The sequence below is a fragment of the Alosa pseudoharengus genome, unplaced genomic scaffold, assembly GCF_046254945.1.
Source record: "Alosa pseudoharengus isolate Yale_2024_CS ecotype anadromous, Long Island Sound unplaced genomic scaffold, YU_APseudo_1.1 YU_APseudo_1.1_scf_11, whole genome shotgun sequence".
Lineage (NCBI taxonomy): Eukaryota > Metazoa > Chordata > Actinopteri > Clupeiformes > Clupeidae > Alosa > Alosa pseudoharengus.
In genome coordinates, this window is record NW_027468576.1 from 31,972,837 (window position 1) to 31,985,336 (window position 12,500).

The 12,500-nt window shown below is 46.6% G+C and overlaps 1 protein-coding gene across 1 annotated transcript in view; it reads right to left on the reverse strand.

The window, feature by feature from the left end:
• nr5a2 (nuclear receptor subfamily 5, group A, member 2) overlaps window positions 1–12,500 on the reverse strand; it is a 62,057-nt gene that overhangs the window by 40,560 nt on the left and 8,997 nt on the right. Inside the window, exon 4 of the mRNA XM_076278893.1 lies at window positions 10,863–11,518. Within this exon, the coding sequence (XP_076135008.1) occupies window positions 10,863–11,518 (656 nt within the window). The remainder of the gene's footprint in view (window positions 1–10,862; window positions 11,519–12,500) is intronic.

Sequence of the window (12,500 nt, forward strand, 5' to 3'; positions counted from 1 at the left end):
CACAGTCCCTCACACCCCCATTTCCTCATTCACTCAACTCAACTACAGTGAGAAAATAATGCTTTCCAAATGTAAAATGAGTTCTGTGCTGTAGACCCAGGCTGGGTATTGATCCGCTTGCAGTCCTCAATCTACACACACCCCACTCACTCCACATTAGAGTGAAGGAGAGGTGGACGCAGGGGTGGACGCTGGTGGTGGTGGAGTGTTTGTTTAGGGGCAGTGGGGGGTTGCTTAGGTTGGGAAGTGATAGGGCAGATGAAGAGGGGGGGTGAGGGGGGTCGCTCGGAATGATTTCTGCATGTTTATTCGATTTGATCCGGGGAATTGTTTTCCCTTGATTCCCCCCGACTTATTGGCTCTCTTTATTGTCCAGAGCTGTCGATATTTATGCGCTGCGTGTGATGGGTGGACAGAAAGCACTCTGACCACCTCCACCCTCCCTTTCTCCACCACCACAGGCAGTAGAGGCACAGGATCGGCTGGAGGTGGAGATGGAGGAGGAGGAGGAGGCCTGGAGTAAATGGACCTCAGACCCTAGTCTGGACCTTCTGTATTATTTAAAATTGACAGGAATGGGGCGGTTCCCTCTGGGGTCAGAGCTTCGGAGGGGATTTCATGAGGGTGTATGCGTGTGTGTGTGTGTGTGTGTGTGTGTGTGTGTGTGTCTGTCTGTGTATAGAGGGAGGGTATGGGCTATGGGGACGCATACTCTCACCACCCTCGACGGCTAAACGGCCTGCAGCTGCAGACATTCAGGGAGAACATTTGCGGTGCTTAACGCGCTCATGTGTTGGCCCGCATCTCAGGAACAATAGACCACTTGTGGTGGTTTCTTTTCTTTAAGTACCACTACTACTTCAATTTTTCAGAGCGAGAGAGAGAGAAAGAAAGAGAGAGAGAGAGAGAGAGAGAGAGAGTAAAAAAAGACCCATCATGGGGAGAATGTGAGCTGACATATTCTTCATAGCAGCTGCACACGACCCTGCACTGACTGCGGTGATCAAACCTACACAAGCTGCGGTGATCAAACCTACACAAACGACATAAAAAAAAATCCTCCACCTGCTTCCATGATTTGGGGCGAAACATTAAGGACGGCTATGACACCTGGAACGGTGCCTCCGTCGGTGCGGCTTGCCTTGCCGTTGGGATTGCGGCGCTAACGTCAGAAGTGCCTCTTGCGTTTTGCCGCTCACGCTCACCTCTAAAAGTTTTAGCTGCACTGTCATCACCCAGCGCTCGACGTTCCCTTGAGCTGTTACAAATGGTTAGCCTGTGAGGAATTTCCCTCTGATTCAAACAAGAAAGCATTATTTCATCCATTTAGATGAGGGCCCAACGACATAAAAAAAAAATCTCTCCAGTTTGATACACATTTGAATGTTGCCAGGAATATGGAAACATTTATAAGAGAACCGTGCCAGCCTCATCACCCCAGCCTGCGTGAGAAGCAAAGAAACAAAGAGAGAGCGGGAAAAGGATGTTAAACGGGGCCTAATGAACAGGTGGTTTTGTCCTTTTCTGTTGGGGAGGGCTTGAGGTCTCACACGTTTTGGCGTGTCGTAACTTGGTCCCTTATGGCATTACCCATCTGAAACACACATGTCATTCATCAAAGCCCAAACCTAATCACTGACAATGGATAAATATAAGTCCTCTGTAAGACTACCCAGCAGGCTGCCTGTCTTTTGGGTGTGTGAATGTGTGTGTATGTGCGTGTCTGGGGGGAGGTGAGGGGTTCTTGTGGTTATCTATTGTCTTTAGACTCCCTTAGCAAGCCCCCCCCCCCCCTCCCGGTGTCCAGAATAGGGGGCTGTAAATAAGTAGCAAAAATAGATGTTGAGGACAACTGTTGACAGAGAGCAAGGAGATAAGCCAGCTCTCCTCCCTCCCCCATAAGACTCCATTACAGCTCAGATAATAAGGCCAAGGGGGAACAATGGGGAGTGGAGCACTTGTTATCCATATCCAAACACTCTAAAAGAATTGGTGAACCGAAAATAAATAACCTCTGTGATTCAACACATTGAAAAAGATCAAAATCGAAATAAAAAATGATATGTTTTTCCCTTTACTTTTTCAGTTCGTTCTAAGCAGAACCTTTAGTCAGCTCTGGTAAGCAGAAGACACCAAGCAACTGAAAGTGTCCTCGTTAGCACCCTTTCGTCAGCGCTGAGCTCCCTTCCATTGCCGTGTTAGTTGGGGGAACCCAATCTGCACATCAATCTCTGCTGCTAGCATGTGACAATGGCGTGAGATAAACCCAAGGAGGACACCCGAGTAGCACCCGGTCAGGAGGGTGACGCAGAAATGCAGGGGGTGCGGTGGGGACCGAGAAGAAGCGGCAGTGACCGTGCCACCCCACCCTTTAACCCCTGCACTGCCCTATGTGTGGACAGGGGGATGATAATACGAGAATGCCAGCGCTGTGCAGAGAGACAATAACATGAGACAAACTGAAGGCACCTGACCAGCACAAAAGGCTTCCCATGCCTCAGCGGAAGGGTTGGAGCGCTTAACCCGCGCGGACCCGCATGCCATATTTCTCACCCGCGCGGCAGTTTGCATGCGAAGCGACAAGCCACAGGTCCCCAGTGGCATGCCTGCTTTGTGAGCCTTCACCCTTTTGATTGTCGACGGTTTGTTGGCACGTGTACTGTTGTGCTTCTCCCCCCCCCCCCCCCCTCTGTTTGCCATTTGGCAAAGTACCGTTTGAGTTGATTTGTTAGCGAACATCCTTTTAAAATCAGCTGTCTTCGCTGGCCCCCTTTTCCCACCTCTCTCATTTCATGCCTTGATTGTCGGGGTTTGTCCAGCGCAGACTGGAGAACGCTCCGGGGAGAGCACGCCACTTTTTACAGGTTCACCGCACATCCCAAAACCCCTTAACAAGACCCTTACACGCCAATAAAAAAAGCTTTTATCATAATATTCATCTGATAAGAGAAAAAAAACATTTGACTTATTCCGACTAGAAAGTGCTTTGGAAATATGAATCTGTCACTTTTGAGAAGTTTTTCAGTGCCATCTTAGATTGTAGGCATTTGTATAAGTGTGTGTGTTGTGTGTGTTCACATTTCTGTGTGTGTAGCAGAATTTCTGAGTTTAGAAGAAGTATAACGTGAAATCGAAAAAGAGGGAAAGCCACAAATATAATGAATGAATGAATGAATGAATGGAACAAAAGGTGTCCTGTGTCCGCAGTGGCCAGTCATCACAAAGGCCAATGGCTGGACGAGTCGATCAGCTCTCCTGCCTGCGCCACTGGTGCCTCATGATGGGCTTTCCGCCTTTTATTTCCCATCAAAGCAACAAGTGGATGAACAGACTCCGTGAAACACTAAAAAACCACCCCTCCCTGGTGCGTCTGCATCTCTCGGCGGGGATTTCGGACCCTAAATCTTTCCTTTTAACAAGTGCACAGGCTTCCTTCCTCCGGCCTACCAACTCCCCCGGGTGGGTAAGCTGGAGGGATTGGGGAATTTGGAAAGGGGGGTATGGGGGGGGGGGGGGGCAGTAGCCACACATGGCTCTCCTGCAGAGTCTGTGTGTCTGTCTTCTGGGCTTCTAGTTCTGACTTGCAGTAAACAACAGCCAGAAAAATAGAGAGAGAGAGAGAGACAGAGAGAGAGAGAGAAAGAGAGAGACAGAGAGAGAGAGAGAGAGAGAGAGAGAGAGATGGGGGCAAACGGGACAAGAGCCCAGTGAATAGCGGGCACGAGGGCGATGATCAAATAACCAAAGTAATTATGTGCGGCTCGCGGCGGCAGATGTTTAAAGTACGGAGACCTAAATAGGACAATGACCAAGTAATGAGCTGTGAATTTCGGCAATATATTTACACCACCTTGCCGGCAGGCTGGTGGCGGTGTGTGTGTTGGTGCCGGTGTGTGTGTTGGTGGCAGTGTGTGTGTTGGTGGTGGTGGTGGGGGGGGGTTGTCTCCCTGTTCCCAGCAGCAGGTCTGGTGAATTATTATGCAAGCATGAGTCTGATACAGTTATCTAAATCAAAATCACCCTCACCCCTAGCTATCAGCTGTTGGCAATAATCGAGATAAACTGCCACTTAGAATATATAAGATAAACATACTTTTTAGTATTTATGGTGCAAGCAGCCATCTTTTTTGACGGTAATGTGTGTAATTTATGAATGAGAGGGGGCCTTTGTGGCACAAGCCCTGCTACAGTGCTACATATCTGCCCTGATCAAACAGATATTGTTACCACTGAAATAGCAGCTTAAAAAAACTCTCCTGCCAAGAGGACCTGCCTACAGCATGGAAAAGAGAGAGGGAGAGACAGAGAGAGAGAGAGAGAGAAAGAGAGAGATGGGGAAAGAGTGAGGGAGAGGTCAAAGAGAGAGAGGGAGAGAACAGAGAGTGAGAGAGACAGAGGAGGAAAAAAAATATGTACAGGAGCAGGCCTTACAAAAACTCACACGCCATCGCCAATTGTGGCTGCCGGGGTGCGGGGGGATATCATCTATCAGTGGACAAATGCAGGCCCCAGAATGCTGCTCCTCAAATGAAATAATATATCTTTGAAAGCCTACGCCTGCACCAGGCCCAAAGCCCATATATCAAGTCAGAGCGGCTGGTGGATCCAGTCCAGGGCCATTAACCTTCCACCTGTTCCCCCCACCCCCCTCTCCCCACCACCTCACCAGCCCCCCTCTCCCCGACTCTTCTCCACCCCCCCCCCTCCCCCCCGTCCTTCAGGACGCACCCCTGCCCTTGGTGCTGCTCCCATCCCCTAGTTCAACCCCCCCCCCCCCCCCCCTCAACAAAATGCTCACAGGATAGAGCGGCTAATGCAAAACGGTGTGCATCAGAGGGCGGGACAAAGAAAAAGAGAGGAGAGAGAGAGGGAGATAGAGAGAGAGAGAGAGAGAGAGAGAGAGAGAAAGAGAGAGAGAGAGAGGAAGGGGGGGGCAGCAGCACAGCAGAATAATTCAAATGCAATGGACCAGGGACACAGTTACAAATCTTTGACCTGCTGTGCCGCCATTCGCGCGCACGCAGTTTGTCAGGGAGAGTGCGGCGGGTGACCTCCGTGACGGCTGGGGGGGGTGTGTGTGTGGGGAGGGGGGTGTGTGTGTGGGGAGGGAGGGTGGGTGGGGTCGAGGGACGGTGGGCAGGTGGTGTGGGGAGCTGTGTGTGTAGGGGATGGAGTAGGGGCGGATGTCTTGTGGGTGGGGTGAAGGGGGGACATAAATCGCCTACAAGTTCACAGATCATGCACGAAACGGCTTATTAATTCTTTCTGATGCAGACACGAACAGACTCTCCACTGGAAACCCTTTCCTGATAAACTGGACAGAAAAACAACATCAGAAAACTGATGAGTTCTCTAGTCACACTTTGAATGAAAAACACCACACATTTTATTTTTCCGCACAAACGTAAACTCATGCAATATTCATATACAGAGGATATTATGCACCTGGTGAGAAGTATCCGCTCTGTACATTATTCACTAAAGCGGATCCATATATGTAAACTGGAGAATGCATGCCTTGCATAAAGAGCCGTCCCTCCTGCTCCTCCTGATAGACTCACCTGGTATGGATTTATTAATTGATTAAGGCAGGCGCAAGACAGCCCTGGCTGGCCACTTTAAAGGGAGTAGACCGTATGAACAGTAATTAGCGGCTATCGCACTAGCCTGACGCCCATGTGTAATGAGGCAGGTTGCCTTGCCAAAGGTGCACAAGATTTGGGGAGGTATCTGTGTGTGTGTGTGTGTGTGTGTGTGTGTGTGTGTGTGTGTGTGTGTGTGTATGGGGGGGGGGGGGTATTTCTGAAGCTGGAGGCCCTTTTCCTCTGGTCTCTCCTCCAGATGCTTTTCCAATAAGAGCCCGGGTTCTCTGCTGGGTGCAGGGCCAGGAACAAGGTCCTAATACAGTCCTCCACACTTAATGGCTGGCCTGGTATTGTCATTCCCTTTCACTCGAAAGAAAGAGCAAAAAAAGCGAAAAAAGGGGAGAAAAAAAAAACGAAGACTCATACAGGACTGTCCCCCAGCAGCCATGAACAGGCAAAAATAAATATTGGCGCCACATGTCAAAGCATCGTTGGCTTTGCACGGTTGAGTTTTATCAGGTTGAAGAACTAAATATATGTATAACGTTACGACAGAGACAAATGCAAACCTATGTGCTTTGAAAGCAGCTGGATGAAATGGAATGTAATTTTTTAAGCTACTCTGACAGCATTGGGGGGACTTGGTATGGTAAGAACTTGATCTTGCCATTCCAAACCAAACCTTGCTGAGATCCTCTGCATGGAAATTGAAATTGTTTTTGAAAAATGTTCAATTGGCGCATTTAAAAAGCATCAATCTAATATTTTTTTAAATAAATGCAAGCTAACAGATCTCATCAATGAGAGGAATATCATTTTTGTTCGGGTGTACATCAAAACACATTGGTTGGCTTACAAAATGCTTTACTAAGCTTATTGCACAATTTTAATAATTACAAACAATTCTTATCAATTCAATGGATACATTAGATTTTTTTGTTAATTTTGTTAAATAGTTAGCTAGTTCACCAAAATGGTGGTATTGGAAAAATGGCCAAAAAGTGCACCGTTCTAGTTCAAAAAGAGTCGTGGCCTGTGAGTGATAAAAGAATTGTGCACTTCACGCCACTACAGTATCTAACTGATATTCATTTTGCACTACGCATGCTCATGGTCAAACCCATTCACTAGCACACATGCAAACACAAACCTGCACAACACATACAAAGAAACAAACAAACAAAAAAAAACACTATATATTTATTTCCAGCCATTAATGGCATCCCATTGTCTGCCTACACACATGGGAGGAGGGGTGTGTGGTGGGGGGGGGGGGGTGGGGGGAGAGTGAGGAAAGGCTAGTGGCCGTATGCATCCTATCCTGTAAACAATGGAGCTAGAGGTGCGGCGGAGCGAAGCGGAGAGGTGATCTCTCCGCAGGCATGAATCACTCCCCACATCCCCGGGCCCTGCAGTGCCGTGCGGGGAGCTCTTCCCAGGCAGAGCCCACACGGCTGGGGCTGATCGGCCCCGGTGACAGCCCCCCTCACCCAGCCGGGCTGGCCGTGCATCTGTTTCCCCCCAGCTCCCACTGAGAGCATGACACAACACCAGGGGCGGGATGCCACCATCAGAGACACGCACACACGCAAGCACGCACGCACGCACGCACGCACGCACGCACGCACACACGCACACAAACACACACAGACAAACAGAGTCAGACAGACAAACACACGTATATAAGCAACACACACAGACACACACATGGATGTGAACACATAAACAACACCACATACAAACAAACAAACATATCTAAATTCACATACTCTCTCACAAATGTTCTCATCAACAAACCATCTTACATGGGCAAATACATCACCCAAGCACACACACACACACACACACACACACTCGCCTGATATAACTGTTATAACAGATAACTGTTACCAATAGGAATGACACACTGCATAACCACAGGAATGTCTTTGTCATCTGTTGGGGTACTGGTCTATGGTGATAAAAGGAGATGGCTGTTTCTTTTTATCTCATACTTTCATATTTTAAGAATGTCTTCATTTAAGAAAACCTGCAAAAAAACAGGTCCTTCACTCTGTGTATTTCTGGTACATTCTTCAACAGCCACCATTCAAATTCTAAGTCCCACATAGTGTAATCTAAGGCCAGTAATTAAATCTTTCCCAGCAGTTGTAGCTTTCTAGAGATGCCCTTGAAAACAAGAGCGCCTATTTATGCCCTGTCATCACTTTCTTTGCCTTTTTAATTCTAAAAATCAGCACAATACAATTACAAGAGTAACAATCTCAAAAGTTACAATAAACTCTGAGCAACAATAGGTCAAGGAAGATCCTTTTCTCTTTTTTTTCCAAACAGTCTAACACCTGCCCAGTGAAGGATGCTGTTTGGAATGTATCTGTGAGCAGACACAAAGGGCCAGCTCTCTTCGGAGGCTTCATTGTGGCTAAATATTTATGAGCCTGTAACCATGTTCAACTTATGGAAACTAAATCTTTAAACGCTTCTGGCCAGGCGCTTTCTCACCCCTTCTCCATTACCAGAGAAATGCCTTTTGTTCCTACGATGCTAATCATAGCATCAGAGATGTAGGTGAGTATTTATAGTCACTTAACAAGCCATACCCCAGACAGGCTTTTTATTCACACATTTCCTGTGTTTATCCTACATTGCCCTCTCTGCTGCCACGACTTTACTCACAGAGGATATCACATGCAAGAGACAAACAAAGGTTGATGATGACAATATTTTTTTTTTTGATTTACTGTACACATGACTCCTCCTGGAAAATTGTGGTCAGAGAAAGAGAGAAATAGAGAGAGAGAGAGAAAGAACAAGAGACAGAGAGAGAGGAGGAGGAGGAGAAGACAGCCCTCAACTCTCAACTCTCAAAATGAGTGAATGTGTATACGGTACATTCTTACAGAACAGAGATCAATATGCAGCTTTCTCTCAATATAAACACTGCTCAAATATGAAAGATTTTTCAGATTTCATTAAAAAATATATGATACCACTGACAATCTGTGCGCTTCTTCTTTTGTGGCTGCTTTGAGAGCACCTGCACTTGACCTGACATCGACAACATCCGGCGAAGCCCTGTCCGCCCATTGCAACAGCGCTGGCTGTGTACCTGAGTGCCTTATTTGTTAGAGGCTTGTTGCAACACAGCGGGGGAGCTTACGCAGGGTTTTGCGCCCATCACCAGCGCTAAGCTCACCGCTTCCCAGCAACCCCACGAGTATCCTCTAATTAGCAACAAGCCGGGGAGCGAGAGAGCAGGACGTGAGGGAGAGTGAAAGAAAGAAAGAGAGAAAGAGAGTGAGTGAGGTGTGTGTGTGTGTGTGTGGGGGGGGGGGGGGGAGGTCAAAGTGGGATATCTGAAAACATCTATGAGTGCTGCTGGCGCATCAATTTCTAGCCCCTGAGCTTCGGAGTGTGTCTCGCTGGGGGCCCATGAAGAGCCCTCTCCAGGTAAAAACGCTCTCTCCAACACATTGTCCTCTCCCCCCCCCCTCTCTCTCTCTCCAACACACACATAGACGCTCCTGCTGTCTACACCACCCCTGCTATTACCCTGCTATTAAAAAACTACAACAAAACAATGCTGGAGAGGATAGGAAGCAGGAATTGGGGGGTTTTGGGGGGGGGGGGGGGGTGTTCCTTTCTACATATTGTAAAAGGTGAGACTCGCTAACCATTAGGTCCATACTCTAGGGTTGTCATTTAGCACAGAACAATGGCAGCTTGTGATGGCCAAGAGTGTGAGAGGCTGCCGGCCATCATCTGTCGATGGGCTGTGGTGAATGTGTCCGGCAAAAAGGCGGCTATTGAAAATAATTACCATGATTGGGAAAAGCCCAAATAGCGAACTAAGTACACTAGAGCAAATTTGAATAAAATCATTCAGGTGTCTAACCCCATCACTGGCCGGCCCTGATAAATGTCAACATGAATATCAAAAGCTTTTGACGGGAGCCAATTGTGGAATTTTGACAATAGCATTTTTCCTCCATGATATCTATGCCCCATTAAAATGCTGTGATGACAATCACACAGAGGCAAATTAGCTGAGCGTGACAGTGAGATATACAAATCACCCACTCTGTGATCTACAATCATGCACTAATACACCAGCCCTTAAAACATGATCTTAACAAATATCAATTAATTTCAGATTATCTGTGATACTTGTGTAACACTGTGCCTGAAATACCAAAAATAATAAATGAAATAAGGTTGTTAATACACATATTATATACATATAACATATTAGCCATGTGATTATATAGTATCTAGTATGAATGTCTAAAAAATGTATTGTATTATACACTTAATCTCTACAGAAAGCAGGAATCCTACAATTAAAAAAAACTTTCTTTACAATTTCATTTCTAGCCATGAATTGCTCAAAAGTTTTATGTGCTTTCTTTGTGGTGGTATTCATAGCCTCCCTCAAGTACTTTGAGTTAATTTCCTGGGTTAATTGATGTGCTTTGGACTGGTGGAAAATTCCAAAGGCCGCACAGAATTTTATGCAGACTGTGGCCAGATATTCAGGGATGTCGTTTGGATTTTAATACACACATGAAATGACTCACGCAGATGTAATTCATGGTCTGGCCTACAAACCACAAAAGGACTCACAGACTGCACAAATGATCAGGGTCAAGTTTTCCTAAAGCACTGTAACACCAAGATCATCTTTAATGGATGAGTATTTTGATTAACTTGAATGTTCTGTTTTTGTTCGTTTGAAGTTGTATAGACTGTTTGGAAGGTGGTATCAGACAAATTTATTCCTGTGTTGTATTAGGCTAAATGCAATTTTTAACAGAAGAAGATTTTTTAAAAGAAGACAATCTTTTATGAATTTGTGTGGTTTCTGTTAATTAGGAATGAACACAGCAAATACTTTCTTAGTAATGCCAAAGAAAGACTCAGCAAGCTATTTATCCATTTTTCATGCATGCGTATAAATGTATTATCTCCCCAATGTATTTGCATAAACATCAGTGAAATAAGAACATCTATATTTCATAAATCTTTCATATCAAGAATGTCCCTGATGTCCAAACCACAACTCTAATTCTCAATGTTTTTACAAAGGTTTAAAAATCAAAACTTTCGTCTATGTTTATATAACACACAGAGACAGAGAGAAAGCGTGAGAAAGAGAGAGAGAGAGAGAGAGAGAGAGAGAGAGAGAGAGAGCGAGTCGAAGAGCAGAAGATAAAGACACACACACACAGAGGAAGATAAAGAGCGGGAAAGAAAAGAGAGACAGAGAACATTTCATACCTTTAACTCTCTGAAGAAGATGCTGCTGCGGGCCCACTCCACGATGGAGAAGAGCGTCTGGTCGGCCATCTTGCACATGAGGCCGAAGGTGTTGAGCTTCTCGTGCTTGCCCCGACTGGCCTGCTCCTGCTGCAGGTAGGCCAGGATCTTGGCCTGGACCTGCAGCTCGTCCGGCTCGCACTTGAGCAGCTCCACGATGAGGTGCGGGAAGCTGGGCGGGGAGCCGCTCTGGTACGTGTCCATGTACGGGTAGCCCATAATGGACTCGGGCGAGCTGGTGTACGGCTCGGGGTACTCGGATTTGATGGTGCGGCTCTGGAAGTGGCCGTAGGCCGCCTGGTAGTGGCCCTGGAGGCTGCCGGCGTGCGGCGGCATGGCCATGCTGACCGGCGACGTGACGAAGGGGCTGCGATCGTAGTCGACCGGCGGCAGCGCGGCGTGGCTCAGCGGTAGGCCCTTCGAGGCGGAGTGGATGTTCTGGATGGCCGAGGTAATGGTGAGGTCGGTGGGCACGCTCTGCATCACCTGCGTCATGGCCTCGATCTTCAGGCCATTGGCGCGGATCAGGGCTTTCTTCTGCTGCTTCAGTGCCCGGTCCCGCTTGTACATGGGGCCGAACTTGTTGCGGCCGCCACGCATGCGGTCTGCCCGCACAGCTAAAGCATGAGAGAGATGAGAGAGAGAGAGAGAGAGAGAGAGAGAGAGGAAGGGTGTCAATGCACTGACTTTTGTGGTATGCATAAATGAAATGAGTCAATTCTTCTATTGATTCTGATACTGACTAACCTAAAAGCTAAAAGTGTTGCCTCTGAAGCTTTTTGGTACAGTAGCCAAAGTCCAAATATAAGTGGAAATAAACACAAACATACACAAACCACATCTTAGGCTCATGTGCTCAAGCCTGAAAAATCTGCTCTGCTCTACTACAAGAATAACTCGTAACATTAGGAGAAAGTTGTGTGACATCGGAGAACTGATACCATTGGCTCACAGTGATACAAGTGACTCAAGCTAGAGGTAGTTAGCGGGTATGCTTTTGTCAGTGGGAAAACTCCCCCTTTTGAACAACTGTGATATTGGTGATGTGTAAAGTTCATAAGGTTCAAAGTAAAATAAATGTTAAAGATAAATGTAAAGTAAATGTTTTTGACTATAGAAGTAACAGGTTTTGCTATATAAATTATACAACAAAAATGTCTTTACCTTCGATTCTTTCCCTGAGCATATTTTTTTTCTCTCAATATAAAAATAAAATTGATCAAAAAATTGCACATTTGTATCTTGGTTATTTAAGATCATTGAATAATCTAACATTGTCCAAAGGTATACAGTGACATGATTTGGTAAATGGTGATATTTGAACCCACTCTGTTCCAGTCAAACAGAGTGACATTTAGAGGAATATTTAACTTAACAAAACGTGATGCTAATCCTGGTCATTACATCAAATCAACAGAGCAGCTCCGTGTGTTAAGCCGTCAGTCTCTGATCCCAGCCACAGGGAGGCCACTACCTCTCCTTCCTTCATCTTTCTTTTTTTTTCTTGGGGGGCGGCGGGGGCGAGGGGGGGGGGGTGGTCATCTGTTTTGGGGCATGTGCTAATTATTCATGTTTAGTTATTCCTCGTGCCCAGTTGTC